At 34.9% G+C, this 25,002-nt stretch overlaps 3 protein-coding genes across 15 annotated transcripts; 2 read left to right on the top strand and 1 right to left on the bottom strand.

The window, feature by feature from the left end:
- Positions 1 to 2,677: 2,677 nt before the first annotated feature.
- Positions 2,678 to 3,771, top strand: LOC127148880 (uncharacterized). Its single transcript, XM_051083280.1, has 4 exons — positions 2,678 to 2,838; positions 2,914 to 3,105; positions 3,187 to 3,541; positions 3,627 to 3,771. The coding sequence occupies exons 1-3, from the start codon at positions 2,789 to 2,791 to the stop codon at positions 3,455 to 3,457; spliced, it is 513 nt and encodes a 170-aa protein (XP_050939237.1). The 5' UTR covers positions 2,678 to 2,788; the 3' UTR covers positions 3,458 to 3,541; positions 3,627 to 3,771.
- Positions 3,772 to 11,604: 7,833 nt separating this feature from the next.
- On the top strand, positions 11,605 to 14,042 carry LOC103495001 (uncharacterized). Of its 3 annotated transcripts, none has more exons than XM_051083331.1 (3): positions 11,605 to 11,883; positions 12,872 to 13,095; positions 13,752 to 14,042. In XM_051083331.1, exons 2-3 carry the CDS (start codon positions 12,919 to 12,921, stop codon positions 13,809 to 13,811), a joined length of 237 nt encoding a protein of 78 aa, XP_050939288.1. In that variant the 5' UTR covers positions 11,605 to 11,883; positions 12,872 to 12,918; the 3' UTR covers positions 13,812 to 14,042. The 3 variants fall into 3 exon arrangements, with proteins under 3 accessions (XP_050939288.1, XP_050939287.1, XP_050939289.1); XM_051083330.1 differs by having other exon boundaries at positions 11,606 to 11,890; XM_051083332.1 differs by lacking the exon at positions 11,605 to 11,883 and adding an exon at positions 11,921 to 12,125.
- Positions 14,043 to 14,859: 817 nt separating this feature from the next.
- On the bottom strand, positions 14,860 to 24,742 carry LOC103494999 (uncharacterized). 11 transcript variants are annotated; one of them, XR_007820141.1, is made up of 9 exons: positions 24,461 to 24,729; positions 24,283 to 24,359; positions 24,154 to 24,193; positions 22,746 to 22,969; positions 18,739 to 21,763; positions 18,512 to 18,666; positions 18,320 to 18,396; positions 18,107 to 18,228; positions 15,029 to 15,280 (listed from the first exon to the last, which is right to left on the bottom strand). XR_007820141.1 is itself a non-coding variant. In XM_051083327.1 (8 exons), exons 5-8 carry the CDS (start codon positions 17,332 to 17,334, stop codon positions 15,071 to 15,073), a joined length of 873 nt encoding a protein of 290 aa, XP_050939284.1. In that variant the 5' UTR covers positions 17,335 to 17,380; positions 18,107 to 18,228; positions 18,320 to 18,396; positions 18,512 to 18,666; positions 18,739 to 19,063; the 3' UTR covers positions 14,860 to 15,070. The 11 variants fall into 11 exon arrangements, 4 of the variants coding, with proteins under 4 accessions (XP_050939284.1, XP_050939283.1, XP_050939286.1 ...); XR_007820140.1 differs by having other exon boundaries at positions 18,512 to 18,619; positions 24,454 to 24,729; XR_007820137.1 differs by having other exon boundaries at positions 24,454 to 24,729.
- Positions 24,743 to 25,002: the final 260 nt, after the last annotated feature.

A 25,002-nucleotide genomic window follows, 5' to 3' on the forward strand; every position in this document is an offset into this window, starting at 1 on the left:
GGGGAAGTTAATAGTTAAATTGAATTGGGAATGTAATATGTGTGTTAAGATTTGTTTTGGCTATCCTGCAGTTATGGTAGGTTGTTTGTGTTGAATATTTTTATTGTTGATTTGAGATGGCTATCCGCTTTTTTGTTTTGAATTTGTTTATGTTTGGAATGGCTATCCTGCAGTTATGGTAGCCTTTTTTGTTTTGATCAATTTGCTGGTTTCAAGGGGTGGTAGTAGGATAGATTGAAGTATTTTGTTGTTAATAATTAGATTGTGTTGGCTATCCTGCAGTTATGGTAGCCTATGTAGTTTGGAGGGGTTTGTAGGATGCGAAGATATTTTGAAGTATTTTGTTGTTAATAATTAGGTTGTGTTGGCTATCCTCCAGTTATGGTAGCATCTATAGTTTGAACTTAGTTATTGAAAAATAGTGAAAATTCAGGGGAGTAAGTTATGGATGTGAGAGAGTGAGAGACATATGTTTCTAATCAAACCTATTTATGTTTTAGGGACTTAAACGATGGATAAGGGTTGGATGAAACTTAGAAATAAGTTATCCCTTGAGTATAGACATGGAGTGACCCAATTTTTAGAATTTGCCAAATTTCACGTTGATGCTTACGGATGATTGAGGTGTCCATGCAAGAGATGTTTGAATTTAAATTGGAGCTCATTAGAGGGTGTGGAACGACATCTGCTGACTATTGGAATATCCCCCTACTACACAGAATGGGTGTATCATAGAGAGTCATTAAGCTATAGAGGTACAGAAAACTTTGAGGAAGGAACTGGTAGTAATCCTTTTAATGAAGGAACTAGTAGTACACAATTTAATGAAGAAGGTGATATCTTTGCTATGCTAAATGATTTACAAGCCCCTATTGAACATGAAGAGGAAATAGAGGAATTTCGTTTGGAAGATGAAATGGCGATGAATGTTGGGGTAAATATAGATGAAGATACAACAAATAATATATTTCAGGACTTATTGAATCAAGCACGTAATGAGTTGTATCCCGGTTGTTCTGAATTTTCGTCGTTGAATTTTTTGGTTAAGTTGATGCATGTGAAAGTTCTAAATGGTTGGAGTAACAAGTCGTTCGACATGTTGTTAGAACTTTTAAGAGCATCGTTTCCAATGTGTAATAGTACTATTCCTAGTTCATTTTATGAAGCAAAACGAAAACTTCGTGACTTGGGCTTGGGATACGAGACTATTCACGCGTGCAAGTATGACTGTGTATTGTATTGGAAAGAGTTTGCTGATTTGCAACATTGTCCTACATGTGGCGAGGCTAGGTACAAGGTTAATCATAATAGAGGGAAAAAAATTCCGCATAAGGTATTGCACCACTTTCCTTTGGTACCTAGATTACAACGCTTGTTTGTATCGTAGGAAGGGTCTGCTGACATGAGATGGCATAGGGACAAACGTGTTGAAACAGATGATATCTTGAGAACTGTTGAAACAAACAATAAAATCTACGGTGTTCTGGACGAAGTGTTGCACGTACAATATCCGTAGGGAATAAATGTATGGCTATTTAAGTGTTGGTGGTATGACACAGACGTAAACAAAAGTCAAAGAACGACACACATTGAAGTAGGGTACAAATCTCTCAACACATCCCGTTTTTGGTACGCGGAGGAACCTGTAATTCTTGCAACTCAAGCACATCAAGTTTTTTATGTAGATGATCCAAAAAATGGTAGCAATTGGAAAGTTGTGCAAGTCATCCAAAATAAGCGTATTTGGGACGTGCCAGAAGTGGAGGATGTTCAGAATGACCATATTAATATAGTAGAAGTTGTTGTAAGCCACCAAGTGGATGACCACATCGAGGATGACACTCTATGCAGAAATGACGTTGATCCCACAATCGTTGAAAGACCGGTTGTGCGTCATGTCACTGACGACTTCATCGACGATGTGGATGAACACTTGTCACATGCAAGCGATGAGGAATTATAGTGACAAATTAAACCACGTATGCACATATTTATATCTAGTTTATATATTTTGATTCTAGCTATGTGTTCGTATTTGGTTATTGAATGTTTGTTTTCTATATGTCCATAGTCATTATGTCATATCGACGATCAAATTTTATGGAGACGGACGATATGTTCCTCCAGTTTAAGGAGGATTTAGATAACATTGCGGGAAGGTCGTCATCTGTGGGCGACAATATGGGTGAGTCTAAGAATTTTCTTCATTTTTAACTTACAAATATTTCATGTAGGGGTTTCTAACTTTATATGTTATTGTCTATTTATTGAGCAGGGTCTTCTTCTCAACAAACGACTCCGACTCCTAGGAGACGTCCGCAGTCTCAACTCTTGGAGTTAGAGCGCCACGTTGCAATAAATGGGCGCATTCCGATGACGATCGCCTCTGGAGCGGAGAAGCCTATTTCTCCACACGCCGTTCGCTTCAGCCAGGCGATAGGCGTGTGCGTGCGAAAGACATTTCTCGTCCGCTGTCTTAAGTGGGCGAACGTTGGAAGAGAATACATTGAGGTCGTCAAGGGCGACCTCCAGGTAATTAAATGCACTACACATTTATATATGATTTCATTTGAAACATATCTAACTTTAACCAATCTAACGTGTTATGTTTGTAATGTGTAGCGATTGTTTGTGCTTGATTTCAATGATCAAGCAATGAACAGGTTTGTTGAGCATCAGATGCTCACGACCTTTAAAGAGTTTCGGGCCAACTGTCATAGACATTTCAAAAAGTACAGCGACCCGGAGGAGGCTCGTGCCAACCCACCAAACGCATTGGTTGGAAGTGATGAGGATTGACACTTCCTCTGCGACCATTATATCAGCCATGCATTCCAGGTATTTGTCATGATTAATTATGATAACAAGTTTTAATATGTATAAGAAATAAACAACATAATTGTTTTAATGCAGGAGCAATCACGGACAAACAAGGCTGCTAGACAGAAGCAGCCTTACAATCATAGTAGCGGGTCCAAGTCGTTTCTACAACGACAGTATGAGCTCGTTGAAAAAAGAGGGCAGCCGGTCGATCGTGTGGAATTGTTCCGGGAAACACACGTTCGAGTTGGGACATTCGTGTCACAGGCCGCCGAGGATGCGCATGTAAGTTATAACCTTATTAATTATCCACTTTTATTATATATTTTTGCGCGTTACCTAACATAATTTTTAAATTTGTTGCAGAATCAAATGCTGGAACTCCAATCCCAGCCTACCCCAGAGGGTAGTCAGCCACTCTCTGAGGATGAGATATGCGATCAGGTGTTGGGTAGACGACCAGGCTACTCAAAAGGCCTTGGTTGGGGACCCAAGCCGAAGGCCCGCAGAACGACAAGTGCAAGCAGTTCGTCGACATCTTGTTCGCAGTCCACACAAAAAGAGATTGAATTACAAGATAAACTTCATGAAGCTTTGGAACGGATTGAAGTACAAGATAGAAATCACCAAGCATTAGCTTCACAAGTGGAAGCTATGAAAAAGATGATTGAAGACCTAACTCGTGCACAACAGGGACCACCACATGATCCCTAGCTCTGCGGTACATTGTATGTGTCTCTATTACTCTTAAGTTTTTGCAATATATGATTATGTATTAAACTTAGTTATTTTTATACCATTTTTAGGACCGAAGGTGTAGAATGACGCGCATACGCACCTCGTTGGGAGATTTTTCATTATGTTTATGTTTTTTCTATTTTGAGAACTATATTTTGTTGTAGTCAACTTATTCGTATTATTAATTTTAATTCTATTTTTTTAATTTGTGTTTGTATATTTATTAATTTATTTTAATTTAATCCAAAACGTCGCGAAATTGTTTTGAGCAATCCGAACATCATTGTGAATGTTTGAGCAAAATATTATAAGGAAAAAAGTAAAAATAAAATATTTTAAAAAATATATAAAAAAGATTTCCCGACGTTCATTACGTCGAGAAAAAACGTCGAAAAACAGGTTTTCCCGACGCGGGGAGATGCGTCGGTATAGACGGCATCGGGAATAAGGTTTTTCCGATGCCGTCGATGCCGGCACATCTCCCGACGTCGGGAAAGGAGTTGGTACGGCGTCGGGAAAGCCTCTCGCAACGCATTTCTCCCGACGTTCTTCCCGACGCCGTTTTGTACGTCGGGATATCCTTTCCCGATGTACTTTGCATTTTCGCCGACGTATTTGTGCGTCGGGAGTACCCCCGTCTCTTGTAGTGGTAGAACAAACTAAATGAAAAATTAACACACAAGTATGAAAAACAATGGAATAAATATCAGCTTTTGACCTTATCATCGGCTATAAGGATTTCGAATTAAACTGACAAGAACCTCCATCCCTAAAGTGCTCAGAAATTTTCGATGCCCCTACCATTCTCTAGATGTAACATCTATCTGTTCTTAGTGCACATGTAGAGCAACAAAGGGAAAGTTTGAGCGGCAAGGAAGAAATCTATGCATGTTCACCGAGAATACTCTTTGAACATGCAAGGTAGAGAGATACAAATTTGGAGAGAAACGAAGGAGGGAGATACAAGTTCGGTGAGAATATCGAAAACATTTATGACGACAGAGAACAGAGATTTGGAGTGAAAAACAAAGGGTTTTTTTACAAAGATATTCTCAGATTGGGAGATAAAACGAAATGGCTTAGATGGAGATGGTATCAAATTGGAGAGGAAAAAAGGAAAGGATTTGTTTCATAGATGAGATTTGAGAGGAAACCGAAGAGAGAAATAGGGAAAGAGGAAGAAGAAAGGAGAAGGATTGGACGGAGAATAAAGGATTAGAAATGAAATAGGAAGAATTACGCGTGATTTCGGTAGAGTGAGGGAATGGTGTGAAAAGGATTTGGTGGATTATGGAAACTCTAATCCTAGAGTTTCCATAATACGGGCCCAAACAAGGACTGGGCTATAATAGCCTACTCCATTCCTTCTTAGTTTGGGGCCCAAACATTCCCAAAGTATTTAAAAGATAAAGATGCTAGATTCCACCTCATTATTTCAAATATTAGATTTTTTGAATTTATGAATTTATATTTAACTATGAGATGTTGAGAGGTTTTATAACTTCTACCTTTTACAATTATATATATAACTTTCTTATCTTCTTTTTCTTCTTTTTACAAGCACTTGAATATTCACTTCTGTTTAGGTTTGGTTTTTTTACTCATTTTTTGTCTTATAACTTCTATAAGATTATTGTACATTAAAAGATTATTTGATTGTTTAATTTAACATTCATCTTTAGTTTTACTTTAAAACTCAAAGTAGACACGTAGGTGAACAATAAAATGATACAATGTCAATTTTGTGAAGTCAAGCTTATACCCTACAAATAATAATAGAATATGAATTTATGAAAAATGTCACAAAATATTAAAAGTGGTGGTTATGTAATCGTACAATTGTGTGGTATGTTTTTAAGTTTATATAGAAATTAATTAATCGTCGTCGTACTCCTCTATATATTGATTAATCTAATTACATAATTTAACTTTTATTTTGGATAAGAAAAAGTTGTGATTGAAAATTGTTATTATTTATATATTTTAAATTTAGGAAATGACATTTAAACACTATAAACTTAATAAATTAGTTAAAGTACATACGCATGTAACGCATATTAGAAGGAGAATCATTTTTAGATGATTCTACCCCTTGCCAAATTCTAAAATTACATTATTACTCTACATATTAATGTCAATCTTAGGTTATTGTTTTTAATTTAGAAAAAAGTCACCCACATGTATTGTTATTTTATTTTTTTGTATTAATGCTAATTTTAAGTTATTGTTATTTAATTTATCTTTTTCAAAAAATAATGAAAGTAAAACCCCAACATTTCCTTATGTTATTTGTAATAAATAATCATTTTAATTTCTTATTTGGTTTGTAATAAAATAATCATTTTAATTTACCCTTTCAATATATATTCTATAATAATATAATAATAAACAAATATAAATTTTATAATTAATATATAAGGGAGAAAGTTACCCACATTTGGCCAAGTAAAGAATCATTACGTGGGTGAATAGTGTTTTTAGAAATCATTAAAAATGTCACGTCCGACTCCAAATGTCACTTTATGCGACCAAATGGAGGTGTGTCGCCTAAACATTCAACGCATAACTCCCATGAGGTAAAACGTTGAACGTCTAGTAAGCGGAAATAAATGTAACCATAATTATAAACGAGGAAATTCAACATGAATGAAAAAAGAAATTTTCATTTGATAAACAAATTGTAAAAGTACATTTGTCATGCACCGCCCCAAATGTTACTTTATGCGACCAAGTGGAGGTGTGCCGCCTAAACACCCAACAACGCGTATATATCACATCGTGTGATAGACGATGAACGCCTAGTTAGCGGAATAACTTCTTAAACCAACAATTTTAAAATGTAGAATGTGAACATGAATGGAGCAAGAAGACTTCATTGATATTTCAAAATGGTAGAGTACATTTGGTACTTAATGCAAAGTCTCTTTTGAAATGACAAAATACATTACAACAATTAGACTCCTCTCGCTCAGCTTCTATATGTGCTATGTGAGTTGATAACGACCACTACCAAAATGATGTGATCACAAGGCACAGTAGGCGATCAAGGCTACAACTTCAACCTTGGATGTCCTTCGCTATTTGGGGGAGTGGGGGGATAAAACAAAACATTTGAAAGGTTAGATGAAAACATCTAGTGAGTGAGATCTTTTATCATCACATTTGATATATCAAAGTTTGTCTTAACGCGATATATTCATTTTACCAAATCATTTAGTATAAGTTATGTACAATTCAATCAATAGGACATCGAGTTAAATCAAATCCTCTCGATGCATTAAGCAATTTGCAACATCTCAGATTTATCAACAACTTTCATAAATCATATGGAAATTATTCCTTTCAAATCATTCTTCGTAATAATAGAAACCAGTCTTTTCAATTCTCTCATCGTAAATCATATCGCATAGTATGCATCTTGCATATAACATAATCATCTCGCAGAATCATTTTGCAGGTTTAAATTACATCTTTGTACCCTTTCCTCAGCTCAAGTGTTCATCACACTCTTTTGCCAAGTTGCGGCTATACGGAGTAATCTCAACGCATTTAGCAAGTTCTATCAGTTCCACTACGCATAACGAGTCTTCCAATGTCAGATCACACAGTAAGCAAAAGGCATCCCATACTAGATCACACAGCAAGTATGAGGCATCATACTCAAGATCACATAGCATGAATAGGGCATTCTATTCCAGAACACATAGCGAGAATAGAGTATGTTATCCCATACCACACAATAAGGATAAGGTATCTCATCACATAGGGTACAAAAGATCATCTTAATTCATCACCACAAGTTTATAACAAATCTCATGCATTTCTTAGCTATACATCATCTCATCGTGTCATTCTAGTTCATATGAAAGTCAAATTCATCTTTAAGTCATATGCATTTTAAGATTTGGAAAGCATAAAAAAATCATGTCTTTCATGGTTTCAGTAAGAGTTTTAACAGATTTTAGAATCCTTTTCATTAGGAAAACATTTTATAAGAAGAACCACTCACAGTCACAATAGTAAGTTATTATCCACGAGCTCCTTTGCACCTTTCAATCAAGTTCAGGCTTGAGTGAAATCTCCAGGAGACCTTGAAAGTTTTCTCTAATTTCTCTTAAGTGAGCTCAGAATAAAAGCAGCCTCAAAAGGGTCAGAATCTATCTATTAATAGGCTTTTCCAGTGAAGTTTCCCATGCCAAAATGATTACCTTGAGAAGTGGTCCAATACCAAAATGCCACATGTCTCTGCCTATTCCTTATCTTAAACTTGGACTGGATGATAAGGTCAAATTAGTCGCCGACTTACTGACCCAAGGGCCACGTCATTACTTCTTTGTGTAGTAAGCTTAAATTGTCTGATTGTTTGTTGCGTTGCATCTTCCCAATGGAGACCTTCCATCGTGAACGATATCAAAACGTCTGCTTCCTCCCACACGATCGTTTAGCCTTCTACATGATTGTTTAGCCTTTTACACGATCGTCTAACTTTTCATGAATCTCTTTGCATAATATTCTTAACGCACGACCTTCACCGCATAGATAACACGCAATCAAGGTCTCACAACATTTGATTTACAATACACGTCTTTTCAAAAGAACTAAGTATAGACTCAAAACATCGACTTGATCTTCTCGCCTAGCTTCTACATGTTATGTGAGGAAACATTTGCAACTACCAAATGATGCAATTACAAAGGCACAATAGGTGATTAAGAGTACAAGTTTAATGCAGGATGTACTTCGCTACATAGGGACGGGGGAGAATAAAACAAAACATTAAGTGGTTAGATGAAAATGTCTAGTGCGTGGGATCTTTTCTCAAACTTTTGATTCATTAAAGTTTACCTTAACGCATTAAGTTCATTTTGCCACATCAGGTGGTAAGAATAATACATAGCAATGATAATAAGACATTGAGTTTAAATAGAATCAATTTAGGCGATTCCAACTATCTCAATCAACCATTTTCCTAAATCATATGAAATTTTCCCTTTTAAATCATTTATCAAAATTGGTATAGAAATCGTTTCTTTTCGATTCTTTCACCGTAAACCACATCGCAGTGTATGCATTTCGCATACCACATAATTATCTCGCAAAATCATTATGCATGGTTTAATTACATCTTTATACCCTTACTTTGGCTCAAGCATTTACCACACTCTTTTGTCAAGTTGCAACTTATATGGAGTAATTTCAACACATTTAGCAAGTTCCATCAATTCCACTACGCATGACTCATCTTCTGATTCTAGATCACACAGCAAGCAAAGGGCAATCCATACCAGAACACACAACAAGTATGAGGCATCCTACTCAATATCACACCGCATAAATAAAGTATTCTATACTAGAACACACAGCAAATATGAGTCACTCTCATCGCATAGGGTACAAAAGATTGTCTCATTTAATTTCAAACTTATCAAGTCTCGTGTATTTTTCAGAATTCTTTATTTCATCACATCATTTCAGTTTATAATAAGTACAATTTATTCGTAAGTCATATGCATTTTAAGAATTTGAAAGCATAAGATAAATCATATGGTTCATGATCTCAATATAAATATATTTAAGGTTTCAAAGTACATTTTGAAAATCTTTTCTATTTTGAGAAGATTTTATAAGAACTACTCACACTCAACAATCAGTTAGCTTCTTCGCCAGCTCTTAAGCCAAGAACTTTCTTGCAACCTCTTGTCGATATTCAAGCTTCCAAGAACTCCTAGAAATCTTGGAAATTTCCTCAATTCTTTCTCAACTCAACACAAGGTAAAAACAACTCCAAATTGGTTGGTTTCTTCTATTTATAGGCTTCTCCAATAACGTTTTCCATGTTGAAATGATGACTTCTATCAGCGGCAAGAATGGTCCAATCATAGGACGCTACGTGTTTCTGCCAAATCCTTATAAATCAATCGACAACCTGCTAACACAAGGGCTACACTATTACTTGTAGGTGAAGTAAGTTCAACACCTAGCAGTTCGTCATGTTGCATCTTTCCAACAAACTTCCTCTTTCACATAGTCTTCTCACAACACGCGAGTTACTTTTACTTGGCAGTCTCATCGCACTTACTATTCCTTCCACATGAATCTCATCGCATAGGGCAAAAAAGGATTGGGATCTCACATAAAACATTTAAGACTATTTATAACAATTTTGCACTCAAACAAAACAGGTTTGGTTTTCCAAATTCCATAACTTAAAAAATATAAGTTGTTTGTAATATAGGAAATAAATGATTTGTAACATTTTGTAAAGAAATAAATACATATGATTATTATAATAAAAAAATTTTGACTTTTAAAATTCCATACCAATAACCATGAATTTTCCAATTTTAGTATAATTATAATTACCTTCGTTGAGTTAAATTTGCTATTCAAAGTTTTTGTTGCTTTTAAGTTTTAGCTACTCACTGTTTGTACCAACTCAAAGAAAAAATCGACTTAAGGTAATTCTAATATTTACATTTTGTTGCATTCTATTGTTTTGTAAGTTAATTTTTATTTCCATTTTAAAACTGCAGACTTATGGAGTATTTGCTAATACAAGGTTTGGAACATTTTCAAAATAATTAGAGTCTAAAAGGGAATGTTACTCGTAAAATATATATATATTAAAATATATATATATATATATATATATATATATATATATAAAACTAAAAATGGAGAAGTGTTAGAGGTATTGAAACTTATTGTCATAGATGAAGAGGTAATTATACATATTTGTTAAATTTAATTGTTTATCACTTCTTTCTTAATTCTAGTCTAATTATTAATAATGTTATTAATAAATATAGTTTATTTTTTAAGCTCCTCAAATTTATTGCTTAAAAATATATTTATACAACAATTTAGTTAATATACGAAATGTAATATGTTTTATTTTTCAGGCAACAAAATTCAAATTAGTCTATACAATAACTTGATCAAAAATTTCAATATAACAAATGTTATAGAGAGGAAAAATTATAAAAATTCAAATGTTGGAAATGTAACAAAAATACATTGTACAAAAGAAGTACTCATTTAAGCTTTATTATATGTCTTTAATATTGTTATTTTTTAAATTTACCACTACATACTATTTATTGATTCTATCAAAGATATATATTAACAAGGTTCTCACGTGCAACACATGTTTTTAGTTAATTATCTTATACTATTTAAAAGTCTCCAGTTAGCTACTGTAAACACTATTTCAAAACTCTTAATTAGCTACGGTATTTACTATTTGATATAATTTTTACTATTTGACATTCATTTTTTTTAAAAAAATTTGCTATAGTTTTTACTATTTTCTTATTAAACTAAAATAGTCAACACACCAAATGCATACTATTATAACCTAAGCAATTATAATCTACACCCCAAATACAAACTATCCTATTTATAAGAACCTAAGACTATAATAACTCACTCATTGCCCCAAACACTCCATAAAGATTTGTTTTAAGGATGAACTATGAATTAAATTGAAAACCATTCTTGGTTTTGAAGGTTGTTTGGAGCTTTTTTTAATTCAACTTGTGGCTTTTTCCAACGAGATCGAATTTGAAATTTCGACGTAAACTAAGTAAGTAACTAAGTAAAGATGTCATGATGTAATGTAAACTACTTCTAGTTGGTTTTAGCTAAAATTGTTAGATGGTTAAATAAACTCTTTTAGTTAGTTACTTGATAACTAACTTTGTACTGAATTTTTTCTATAAATAAAATTCTCCCCTCTTATTGAGAGGTGTAATTCCTTCATTCAAAAACTTCATAATTTATATAAGAGCATTAAAAGCGATCGAGACCTATGGTTGTTTGGCGTGCTAACCATCGACGCTGCCCAAGGAACCAAAAAATTTGAGATATTTCTCCGACCTAAATTGTCTTATTTTATTAAAGTTTTAGAATTATTGGATGCGCTTTGTGTTGGAGTTTGGTGAGAAAAGAGGAAGATTTGAAAGAAAAGAAAAGTAAAAGAAAAAAAAAAAGAAAAGTAATAATATTTATAATATAATAATAATATATTATACTTATTATTATTATTATTATTAAACCCTCATCAAATTGTGTGCCCTCATCTCTTCCTCATTTTTCCTCTTCACTGTGCCTTAGCATCGGTGCAGTCTCATCACCGCCATTGTCCGACGTCTGCGCATCGCCATCTCGAACAGAGCCGGTCCTCACTCTCCGTCACTCTTTGTCATCTATCGAAGCCAAAGCTTGTCGTCTCTAGTCGTTCATTGTTGACCTGAGCTGAATGACGTAGCATCTTGCGCCTCGCGCCTGCATCATCTTTTTCATTGCAAGCTTCCCATCGTTGAGGTTTGTGGTAAGGGTGAAATTTGTGGATTTGTGGTTGTTTTCGTAGCCATTGTTTAAGTACTGATGTTGTAGTAACTGATAGCTTTGTTTATAGGGCAGTGTACTGTTGCAAGCACGGTGTCTCAAGGGATCCACATGTTGTGCATCCTTTGATATGTATATCCTTTGTATCATTAGACTGATTGATGTGGATCACTAGACTGATTGATGTGTATCTTATTGGATCTCAAGACTATTATGATGTAGGAAGCTATTCATTTTTTTTCTTAGTGGGTCTATTTTATATTCATCCTTTTTATGTTCAACTTTTTTAGGTAAAGGTAATACGAGAGACAAATCGGTAGGGGCAAGAAGGGGTTGTGATCTCAATATGGGAACATTTTTTTAAAACACTTTCGCCTATAGTTTTAATGTCTTATGTTTTATTGTTTTCTTGTTTTGAGTTCTATTAATTTAAAGGAATTTATCGAGTAGAATAACTATTGTCTCTGGTGACTCATACAAGAACGTCATCGTTAAAGATGGTTTAGAACCAAAAGATTATATTAGAGCGAAACTTCAAGGGGCTAAGAATGAGTTTAAGTTTTTTAATTTGCTTGTAGCTATAGTACTTGTGAAGATTTTCATTTCATTTTAGATTATTAAGTGTTTGCTTTTTTAGATATTGAGATCACTCTTGATAGGGTTTTCACTAATAAGGGGCTGGGGATGAGTTTAAGCTTCTCAATTAGATTAGAGCTGTACTGCTTGTTAAGGTTTCCATCATCAGAGATTAAGTGTGTGGTTTTCTAGTTATTGAGATTAAAGTTAGACGGGTTATGATTTGACTCCCATTTTGGAATTTTTTTTTTCTTCTGCCATTATTTGATGGGGATGATCTTGATCCAGTGCAGCAATTGTTATTTCTGCATTCACTGTTTCTTTGTTGATTGTGATATGTACATCTGTATATTAATATCAAACTATCTTTGTATGCTTTGATGGGTAGGTTTATTACAAAGGCCATTTCTAGATTATCTGGTTCATTGACGAACAATGGAAGATAAAGTCACTGTCCCACCTAAAAGAGATTGGAAACAAATGGGACATGAAGAGGCAACTGTAGCTGTTCATGAAGAAATGAAACGAGTGCAAAAGTTTCCTTCTAACAGTACCTATGCTACTCATCGTTTGCGGGTTTTAAACAAAATTCTGCAGCTTTTATCAATTCAGGTTTGTATCATGAAACAGAAGCAATCATTTGGTCGGTTGTGTTAATAATTAATGTAGTAGAAGTAGGGTAATGTGGGGTTTCTTGTTCAAATATTGAGATTAGGATTAGATTCCTTCTAAGAAGTACAAATACGACTGGGATACAACACAATGTTATTTTTTAAAAAAAAAAATATCTAGGACATAGATGACAAGACAAAGATCCATAAAATAAAATAAAAAAGATGAATGAAGCACAGCTTTTCATACTTTTATCATAAGTTTTCAGAGATGTAGAAGTTGACTGTATAATTGATTATGATTAACTTGCTGGAGACTATGCTAAGTTTATGTATCACCTATTCATCTTAAGTTTCTCTTCAATGAAGAAATGGATTGGTATTGATGATCCCATTGCTATGCAATTGTTATACGTTTACTCTCCGTTTTCCTATTTTCTTGTTTGTAATTGCAGAGCTTCAAATTCAATTAAACAATTTTCTCTGGGTCCATTTTCAGTTCATGCATTGCTGAATTCATCGCCATAACAATCATAGTTTAGTTTGTTCCTAAGAGTATATACACCACAATCTTAACGTATGCTGTTTTTTCTCGTGGTTGACATTGGTATATGATATCTGACATATTGTGTTTGTTTGCTCAATTTCTTTTGTCAGAGAACTGTATCTCAGGAAGAGGAACTGGAGTTGCTGTTTTCTGGGCTTTCCTTGGGATAAGTTGTAGCTTGAGAATGTCTAGTACAGTTTAACTTCTCTGTACAAATACAACTACAGAATGAAGGGTTGCTAGGATTTTGTTGGTCGCCCTCGATATACCATACCATACCACATACGTTTCTGTATCAATATCCTAAAATGCTTATCATATGCCCTCGAAGGGACAATGTCCTTAATCCTTAAAATAAAATTTGGGTGAACAGTAAATCATTATTATTTGTTGTTATCTTACCTTAATTTCTACTCTCCTCTCTTTCTTCTCCATTTTGCCGCCGCTGTCATCGGTTAGTACAATGTACGTAACTCCTTTCTTTCTCTTTTTTCCACTCATTTCCTCTTGTATCATGGCCACCCTGACGTAACTGCTGCTACTGTGGCTGCTTGCTGGAATCTCTATATTGAATTCGTAAATTTCAACCATCGTATTTCATTCTCGCTTATAGATAAGTTGTGTAATCTCTGAATTATTATGGTATTGATCCTAACAAGAGAAAGACTATTGCATTCTAAATTATCCACAATTTTTCCTTTGCAATCGCTACTAAATTTTTTTGGGAACTCTACAGTTACAGAGCTATGGAATACAAAGTCTCAAATTCAATTTTTTCGTTGTGTTTTTACTTCTGTACACCCCACAAAATTATGTTGCGGAGGTTCATCTTATGATGTGCTATTGGGAAAGCTCAAAATTGCCTCAAGATGTGCTATTGGGAAAGCTCAAAATTGCCTCAAAAGATCATCGAATTAATGAAAATAAATAGATGATCACATTGCTTATGACTGATTCATTATTAACATTAATAAACAGACGTTCACATTGCTTTCGACGTTGGGTTGGGTTGAGCATAGTTTAACTAACATTAAATTCATGTAAAATATTGAACAGAATGTTTTACATTCATAGAAGACTGAAATTTATCCCCAATTTGTATTGTTCCATTTAAGTATTATTACTATTATTTTATGTCTAATTAACATCACGAACAAGACAGGACGTTCCATTAATGCTGTGAGTATCGAGACAGAAACACAAAACAAGCAAAAGAGAGAAGCCAAAAGTGATGGAAGTTTGTACCAGAAAGCTCGATTTGGCTAAGGATATGCCACAACAATATTGCCTACAACGCCGTAATAGCTCATATGTAAAATTCAGTATTTCACACATAAATGATGGAAGCTCGAAATCTACCTACCATTATGGCTGATTCATTATTAAGTACTCGTCTAAATTGATGCGTGTTACCGAACCAAGTGAGATTTCACTGTTCCTTCTTCTCCAATTTAGATTTTGCTTCAGATTTAGATTTGTATGGGTTAGCACTATATGCAGACATCTGAATCATCGCAAAGAAAACCATCTCCACACAAACAAAAGTATTTTGTAAGGCTTCATTTATGTGCTCAACATCAAACCAAGCATGTTCTGCCTTGATTATGCCCACTGCAGCAAGCATCTCAAGAACAATTCCCTGAAAAAGATAACCATGATTTAAGTTGTTTTAGTTTAAAACCTGAAATATTTGTTTCAGTAATAGATTGCCTTGAGGCATAGATCAGCAAATAAGACGGTTGATAATTTTCTAATCGTTGAGAATTATACTTGAATTATTGTTTATTAAAACTTGCAAAAGATGTAAAAATGTAGCTACAAACTTATGAGAGTGAAGATACAGCATTGTCTTTCATTGACTAAATAAATCGAATTTCACATCCATATTTATAACTTGCATTACAGATTTAAGAACGGATGCCGAAAGAAGAGAGTTAAGCTACTACAACCAAATAACCAATCAGACCCCAGTAACCTATAAAGAGATTCTAGAGTACAATGTTTGGATGCAAAAGCGAGTTTCTAGAGCACAAGGATGAAATGAAATGAACGGTTCCATGTAAAAGAAAAGGTATGCAGTTTCCAGAGAGAAAATGCAATACGAGTCATGATTTTCGATATAAAATTAAACTAGATTCGTAAGTGTATAATACAATGAACAGAAAGAAAGTAATGAAATTCCATGCAGGTAAATCACCAAAACCGTAACCGATGAGAAGTACATTTCTGTATGCCCAGTTACAAGTGGATGGTTCTAAATTTTGGGAAGACGATGAGATTTTAACTACAACTAAATTTTGGATGTTTAAGCTTAAATGAAAATCTGAGAAACTCAGACAAGAAATTACCTGCCAAAAGCAGAAAAAGACAATCCCTTTGATGCACAAGAACTTTGCGAGAGGGCTATGTGGTTTCAACTCCTTTTCAAATACATGATAGAAGATCACCAGGGAATACAATGCAAGCGACACTGAGACATTTAATATGATAGTAAATGTCCAACTGAGCCAGTCTGGATATACATCAATTAGTTGAAGAGCAATCATCAAGATGGAACATACAGGACGAATCACAACAAATTGATAGGTCCAGTTCTTGAGAAGCTTCAACGTGTGATGATTCAATCGAGCACTGTGAGGCTGCAGTGGATAGGGAGTCAACATTTAAAGTCAATCTTTGGTCATCCAATGAAACACAAAGAAATGAAGAGACTGGTTTAGTTTTACTAAGGTGTAAACTCAAGACCCACACCGGGAAAGTCCGACCAGAAGTATTTATGACATCAAACTAATCATATTCCAAACGTTCGCAAAGTAAACTAACAAAATAATCGAAGAATGTACAAGTACGAACGATTTCAGCGCTAACTTTGATTGTGGATAAAACTAAATACCATGTTAGCGTTGAAATTGTTTAACATTAGAATACCCAAGGACAAAATAGTCCAACATAATATTTAGTTATATTGTTTAAAGGTTTAATCAGTCCGTTTGACCATCTCACCATCATTGCCAATTGAGTTGTATTAGTTTTTTACAACCGATCACATTCAAAATTCATTTGTATGAGAAGATAAAAGAAGAATGAAATGTTTCAAGAGTAGCAAATAAGGACCTTGATGCGTCATATTTTTCTAGCACCAGTAACATGTCAAGATATTTTAAATTTACATGAAAATCAAAACAGTGACCTGGTTTAACCTTTTTCGTACGTGGACAGAGAAGAAGGGAAAAAACTTACCTGAAAGAGGGTCATCGGAAAAGTATGGTGGATTTCTCTACCTTTGATCTCATCTGGCACAATGTTTTTGCTTATGGATATATTCAAGTAGCTGTAGAGCAAACTCAAGAACTTAGATATCACCTACAAGGAAAAACTAGGAAGTTACAGAAAGAAAAAAAAAATCAATCTATTTCCAAAAGTTCTGCAGGATCAAAATCTGACCAAAGCCTCATAGCATTCCTTGATTGATTCCAAGAACAAAAAGAAAGTACTGCTTGCCATAAATTCCAACAGACCAATGTAGGAGATACCAGCATATAAAGGAGCCATAAGAATTATAATAACAATGGCCTTTTGTTCCGCTGGTTTTTTCCAGTTAGAGAGATGTTGGGTAAGGAGCCATAAAGAAAAAATTCCGGTGAGAACAACAGAGGAAGTAACTCCAAGAAAAATCATGTGTCCATAATCCATTGTGATTGCTGATGTGTTAACCACTGATGTCACCAAGAAATGAGATCTGCAGACTGAAATGAAGCTTAATAAGCATCCAAAAGCACAATCAACTCAGTATTTCTAGAGCAAAGAGTTGGATTTGAAGTATCACACTTCAGTAAACGACAGAAGAAAATTCATTGAGTTTAATCACTGTATGGGTGGAAAGAGAGGCTACAAAAGTAAGAACCCAAAAAACTCAAATTAAAACAAATGTTAATTGATTGATTAAATTCATAGGCTCACAATTGCTTTGAATTACTCCCTTGACTTGTAAACGTAACCTACCACATACATATTACTTGATGAGTTATGCATAAACATATATATACAAACACACACACACACACACAAAATAAGTGAAACAAATTAGAAGATGAAAGGTATGAATCCATAATGATGATGAGACAAAAGAAAGAACCAAGAGTTGGAAAGTTGGAAGTAGAAAAAGCGAAATGAAGTCAAAAGAAATACACAAGCGATGAGATTTGAATACCGCAACAAAAAAGGAGAAAAAAACAGAAAAACAGAAAAAAGTGAATGATGGAGATGCTACAAGTAAAAACAACAGTGGAGATGAGAATGGAAGAAGAAAAAGGAAAAGAAATCTTGTATCCATCGTGTTCATCGAGTCTCTCTTTGGAAAATTCAAGACGACGACGTATCGTATATTTCACTAAATTTTAACTACAACTAAATTTTGGATGTTTAAGCTTAAATGAAAATCTGAGAAAATCAGACGAGAAATTACCTGCCAAAAGCAGAAAAAGACAATCCCTTTGATGCACAAGAACTTTGCGAGAGGGCTATGTGGCTTCAACTCCTTTTCAAATACATGATAGAAGATCACCAGGGAATACAATGCAAGCGACACTGAGACAGTTAATATGATAGTAAATGTCCAACTGAGCCAGTCTGGATATACATCAATTAGTTGAAGAGCAATCATCAAGATGGAACATACAGGACGAATCACAACAAATTGATAGGTCCAGTTCTTGAGAAGCTTCAATGTCTGATGATTCAATCAGCACTGTGAAGCTGCAGTGGATAGGGAGTCAACATTTAAAGTCATTCTTTGGTCATCCAATGAAACACAAAGAAATTGATAAAGCAATGTCAACTTTTTTTTTATTCTTCATCCATCAATATCAACCTTTTTTTTTTTTTTTAAAATAAGCAGACGATCACATTGCTTTGCTGGTGATATCTTGAGAGCTTCACTTCAAGTACACCTCATCCTTGCTTAGTTGCTGCTAAATAACTATGGTTGGAATCCATAAGAACACAAGAATCCAAAAATTATCCACCCTACAGTGGGAAAAAGCATTGTCAAGTGCAAGCAATAGTGGTGAACAGAAAGTTATGGAAAAAGAATTATACTTTGATATTGATGTTTTCGAACCGCCATGTCTTCCCATTTCCAACGTATATAATTGCCTCCTTGTTTATGCGAACTGTGTGATGGTTTCAATCAAGTTGTAAGCAGAAAAGAGTTACAATTTTGAAAAGGTGGCCCCTTCATTGTTCGCAAATTGATCACATCTAAACAATGAAGACGTGTCTCACTATTTTTCCAATTTAGTAAACAGAAGATCTTTTCTTTAGACTCTGGTTCTCCTGACAGTTTCTTTTTTTTAACGGCCTTCAACTGGGCTCCTAATAGCTACCAAAATCTAAACAAAATATGTTTCTGTTACACCAGTTTCAAGCTTCATACATACCGACCCATTTTTTGAATGCTCTAACATCCTCCAATCTTTTCTTTTGTGCCTCACTTTTGGCTTCTGATGGCTTTAAGCTCCTATAAAGATTCTTATGAAGCATTAGAAACTCCCTTTTGTACATCCCCTTGTCAGTGTACATATTCTGCTCCTCCATGCGTCCTACAATTTCCATCACTCTCTCAAAGTAACCACCTCGAAGAAAGCACAACAACAAGCACTCATAGAGATCTCTGCTCAACACCAAATGCACACTCTGCATTCTCCTTTTCATGTCTCCCCATAGAATCGTAATGTTGATATACATTTGCAAAGAAGAAAATCCAAAAACAAGATTGGCAAAAGTTTGAGCGGTAGGTTGGATGCCCAATTGTTGCATTCTTTTGTATGCCTGTAAGGCATCCTCAATCATTTTGGCCTTGCAGAAAAAGTAAATGGATGAATTGAACTTGAGAACTCCAGACACTGAACTAGTCTCTTTCATTTCTTGAATTAGAGATTCAACCAGAGATGTGTGGGTGGCTCCTTCGATGTTTGGCAACAAAATTCGACTGGAAGAACACATAGAGCTAGTCATGTCCTTGGTGGTACTGATGGACAGACCAACCTTTGTCATTTGTTTTTGAAGCACATCTGCTTCCCTGAGCATATCCTGTTTATAATATGCTTTCAAGAGCAAGAAATATACTGCGGAGTCCATTGGAGAGCCAACTGCTTCAACATCGTCCAAAATGTCATGAGCAGTTTCGAGCCAACCTAAACAAATGCAAGCTTTAACTACATCAGAACACAAATTAGAACCTTCAACTGATGCCAGCCCTTTTTGAACTTGAAGCAAAAGTTTTGAGAGCTCAGATGTTTCTCCAACCCTCCTGAGTTCAACAATGAATTTAGCTATGGTCTTATTACTCGCAACAAGCTTCCCATTCTTATAATTTATGAACTCTGGTTTGACTTCCACATTGAGAACAGAATCTTTCTGCAGTAGTTCTGGCATCATCTTTATCTTCAATCCATCCTTTAGATGACGTGATCCAATTGGAAGAAAGCTAGATTTTTGCAATTCCCTCCAATGTTTTTGAATGCTTTTAGATTCACCAAATCTACATATTTCCAGCATGAGATTAGCAGCAGAATCAAAATCATCATACTTAAAGTGCAAGCTCAACAAGGCATCATAGAACTGATAATAATGACAAACCAATGAAGGAACTTGATCAATGTGGGTTTTCAAATTCTTTAGCTCATCTCTTTGACCATTCATTTCATAAATCCGTGCAATAAGGACAATTGTATGTGCATCAGCAACCACCTCAGTTTGAGACATCAATTCCACTAGTTGCTGCCCCTTTAAAGATAATTTAAACCTAACACAGGCATGGAGCAGTAGGTTAAATAGCATAGTATCCGGTTCCATCGACTTCGCTTGGTCATCTCTACTTGCAGCCTGTTGTAAGAAACAATCACAAATCTGGACCAAAATATTAGACGCAAGATATGTTCCGACCTCCGACTTCACCATGTGCAGAATAACCAACTGCAAGAGTTCCATTCGCGGTAGTCTCCTTGTATGCAGCATCAATCTAAGAATCTCCGAAGCAGGAATCGGCATTTGGGATCTTGCCAACCCAAGGCCAAGTTTAGTTAAGGTATCAAGTTGCAATACAACTGGCTTTTCTTTCCAGTTTTGAAGAACCAAGTTATATGCCTTGTGTAGCCTCTTGGAATCAGAAGTATAGGACAATTGAGAAACCAACATAAGCAAAAAATTGTCGTTCGGAAAACCATATAGCCTTCTGAAATCACTAAACAACTCCCAAGCCTCATCAATTTGATGATCCTTCAAAGCAATTTCGAGCTTTCCCAATAGCACATCATAAGATGAACCTCCCCAACATAATTTTGTGGGGTGTACAGAAGTAGAAACACAGCGAAAAAATGGAATTTGAGACTTCGTATTCCATAGCTCTGTAACTGTAGAGTTCCCAAAAAAATTTAGTAAGATCAGCTTTTTACTACAAGCTGATTTAGCTGATATCAAAGCAAAGCTCTGCAAAGCTGAAACTAAGCTAGATTGCAAAGGAAAAATCGTGGATAATCTGGAATGCAATAGACTTTCTCTTGCTAGGATCAAGGCCATAAGAATTCAGAGATTACACCACAACTTATCTATATGCGAGAATGAGATACGATGGTCGAAATTTACGAATTCGATATAGGGATTCCGGCAAGCGGCCACAGTAGCAGCAGTTGCGTCAGGGCGGCCGTGATGCAAGAGGAAATGAGTGGGGAAAAGAGAAAGAAAGGAGTTACGTGCATTGTACTAACCAGTGACAGCAGCGACGCGGGCGGCGGCAAAATGGAGAAGAAAGAGAGGAGAGTAGAAACTGAGGTAAGATAACAACAAATAATAATGATTTACTTTTCACCCAAATTTTATTTTAAGGATTAAGGACATTGTCCCTTCGAGAGCATATGATAAGCATTTTAGGATATTGATACAGAAACGTATGTGGTATGGTATGGTATACCGAGGGCGACCAACAAAATCCTAGCAACCCTTCATTCTGTAGTTGTATTTGTACAGAGAAGTTAAACTGTACTAGACATTCTCAAGCTACAACTTATCACAAGGAAAGCCCAGAAAACAGCAACTCCAGTTCCTCTTCCTGAGATACAGTTCTCTGACAAAAGAAATTGAGCAAACAAACACAATATGTCAGATATCATATACCAATGTCAACCACGAGAAAAAACAGCATACGTTAAGATTGTGGTGTATATACTCTTAGGAACAAATTAAACTATGATTGTTATGGCGATGAATTCAGCAATGCATGAACTGAAAATGGACCCAGAGAAAATTGTTTAATTGAATTTGAAGCTCTGCAATTACAAACAAGAAAATAGGAAAACGGAGAGTAAACGTATAACAATTGCATAGCAATGGGATCATCAATACCAATCCATTTCTTCATTGAAGAGAAACTTAAGATGAATAGGTGATACATAAACTTAGCATAGTCTCCAGCAAGTTAATCATAATCAATTATACAGTCAACTTCTACATCTCTGAAAACTTATGATAAAAGTATGAAAAGCTGTGCTTCACTCATCTTTTTTATTTTATTTTATGGATAACCCAGTTCGAGAACAAACGAAAAATGCAATGCATACAAAAAATAAGCTAACAAAAAAGGTGGCAAACTGTAAAAAGACTTCTAGAAATATAAAGCCTAATGGAAATTAGAAGGGCTTTCTAACTGAAGTATATGGGCACATTGAATCTTACAGAGGACCAAACTTCACCCGGAGATCTCCCAAGCCTTGAGGATATGTGTTAGTGTCGCAGATGTGCTAGACACTTGTTAAGGACACTAAATATTCTTGACTCACTGACTTTGAATTTCTTTCTGGTATAAAAGTGATATTTTTAAAAATTTATATTTTAGTATACGTGTGTATCTTTGTCTTGTCATCTATGTTCTAGATATTTTTTTTAAAAAAAATAACATTGTGTTGTATCCCAGTCGTATTTGTACTTCTTAGAAGAAATCTAAGTCTAATCTCAATATTTGAACAAGAAACCTCACATTACCCTACTTCTACTACATCAATTATTAACACAAACTGACCAAATGATTGCTTCTGTTTCATGATACAAACCTGAATTGATAAAAGCTGCAGAATTTTGTTTAAAACCCGCAAACGATGAGTAGCATAGGTACTGTTAGAAGGAAACTTTTGCACTCGTTTCATTTCTTCATGAACAGCTACAGTTGCCTCTTCATGTCCCATTTGTTTCTAATCTCTTTTAGGTGGGACAGTGACTTTATCTTCCATTGTCCGTCAATGAACCAGATAATCTAGAAATGGCCTTTGTAATAAACCTACCCATCAAAGCATACAAAGATAGTTTGATTTTAATATACAGATGTACATATCACAATCAACAAAGAAACAGTGAATGCAAAAATAACAATTGCTGCACTGGATCAAGATCATCCCCATCAAATAATGGCAGAAGAAAAATAAAAATCCAAAATGGGGGTCAAATCATAACCCCGTCTAACTTTAATCTCAATAACTAGAAAACCACACACTTAATCTCTGATGATGGAAACCTTAACAAGCAGTACAGCTCTAATCTAATTGAGAAGCTTAAACTCATCTCCAGCCCCTTATTAATGAAAACCTTATCAAGAGTGATCTCAATATCTAAAAAAGCAAACACTTAATAATCTAAAATGAAATGAAAATCTTCACAAGTAATACAGCTACAAGTTAATTAAAAAACTTAAACTCATTCTTAGCCCCTTGAAGTTTCGCTCTAATATAATCTTTTGGTTCTAAACCATCTTTAACGATGACGTTCTTGTATGAGTCACCAAAGACAATAGTTATTCTACTCAATAAATTCCTTTAAATTAATAGAACTCAAAGCAAGAAAACAATAAAACAATAAAACACAAGACATTAAAACTATAGGCGAAAGTGTTTTAAAAAAATGTTCCCATATTGAGATCACAACCCCTTCTTGCCCCTACCGGTTTGCCTCTCGTATTACCTTTACCTAAAAAAGTTGAACATAAAAAGGATGAATATAAAATATACCCAATAAGAGACCCACTATTAGTCCCCACCTATTAGGAGGTACCCTACATCATAATACACATCACAAAGGATTTACATATCAGTCTAGTCATTGCACAACCTGTGGTGATCCCGTGGGACACCGTGCTTGCAACGGTACACTGCGCTATAGATAAAGCTAACAGTTTTTCCTTAATCCATTATGAACAGTCCAAGACAGTCACATCATAGCGCAATTAAGACTGTTAACAATACTTCTTCTCTACACATAACTAGTTAGAAATAAACATGCTAGTGCATATCATAGTTCAGTCAATAGTACGAGCCATTAATACATTTTAAACTATGCATAATAGTCAAACCATCTCAATTCAGTCAATAGTGTAAACCATTGATACATTCTAATCTACGTATAACAGTCAACCCTTTCAGTCAATGCATTACAACGTAGGTATAAGGTCCCGTACTAGAAATCCCTTACCTTTAACTCCTTGATCGAACTAAAGTCTAAGGAACCAAACCTAAACATAAAGATAAGAAAATCAAACACTTCCACAAACAAACATATTCCTTCGTTCAATTCACTTAATCGCAACTTCCACAAACTTACCCAAGTAGTGGAGAATTGAACTCCAACCAAACTTGTTGGAAACTCAAGTAATTCGAGTGCTATATCCCCAATGACACCTTCAAGGATCAAACGGTAGCCCAACCAATTACTACATCAGTACTTAAACAATGGCTATGAAAACAACCACAAATCCACAAATTTCACCCTTACCACAAACCTCAACGATGGGAAGCTTGCAATGAAAAAGATGATGCAGGCGCGAGGCGCAAGATGCTACGTCATTCAGCTCAGGTCAACAATGAACGACTAGAGACGACAAGCTTTGGCTTCGATAGATGACAAAGAGTGACGGACAGTGAGGACCGGCTCTGTCCGAGAAGGCGATGCGCAGACGTCGGACAATGTCGGTGATGAGACTGCACCGATGCTAAGGCACGGTGAAGAGGAAGAATGAGGAAGAATGAGGAAGAGATGAGAGCACACAATTTGACGAGGGTTTAATAATAATAATAATAATAATAATAATAAGTATAAGTATAATATATTATTATTATTATTATTATTATTATTATTATTATTATTATTATTATTATTATTATGATAAGTATAATATATTATTATTATATTATAAATATCATTATCATAGGATTATCATAATCCTAGTGTTATGATAATATGTGTTTGGGGGAAGAAATATAAAATGTAGTGTTATAATAGTATGTGTTTGGGAAAGGGATTATTATAGTAGTGTTATAATAA

This window comes from Cucumis melo, chromosome 4, assembly GCF_025177605.1.
Source record: "Cucumis melo cultivar AY chromosome 4, USDA_Cmelo_AY_1.0, whole genome shotgun sequence".
Taxonomy (NCBI): domain Eukaryota; kingdom Viridiplantae; phylum Streptophyta; class Magnoliopsida; order Cucurbitales; family Cucurbitaceae; genus Cucumis; species Cucumis melo.

Bases quoted from the DNA above. Each gene is read 5' to 3' on its own strand.
- LOC103495001 (XM_051083331.1), top strand. From the start codon at position 12,919: ATGGAAGATAAAGTCACTGTCCCACCTAAAAGAGATTGGAAACAAATG. The intron at 13,096-13,751 runs GTTTGTATCATG...TTCTTTTGTCAG, and splicing joins TGCAGCTTTTATCAATTCAG to AGAACTGTATCTCAGGAAGA.
- LOC103494999 (XM_051083327.1), bottom strand. From the start codon at position 17,334: ATGGATTATGGACACATGATTTTTCTTGGAGTTACTTCCTCTGTTGTT. The intron at 16,281-16,881 runs GTAAGTTTTTTC...TATCCACTGCAG, and splicing joins TTCCGATGACCCTCTTTCAG to CCTCACAGTGCTCGATTGAA. The intron at 15,281-15,989 runs GTAATTTCTTGT...TATCTTTTTCAG, and splicing joins TCTTTTTCTGCTTTTGGCAG to GGAATTGTTCTTGAGATGCT.
- LOC127148880 (XM_051083280.1), top strand. From the start codon at position 2,789: ATGAGGATTGACACTTCCTCTGCGACCATTATATCAGCCATGCATTCC. The intron at 2,839-2,913 runs GTATTTGTCATG...GTTTTAATGCAG, and splicing joins ATATCAGCCATGCATTCCAG to GAGCAATCACGGACAAACAA. The intron at 3,106-3,186 runs GTAAGTTATAAC...AATTTGTTGCAG, and splicing joins AGGCCGCCGAGGATGCGCAT to AATCAAATGCTGGAACTCCA.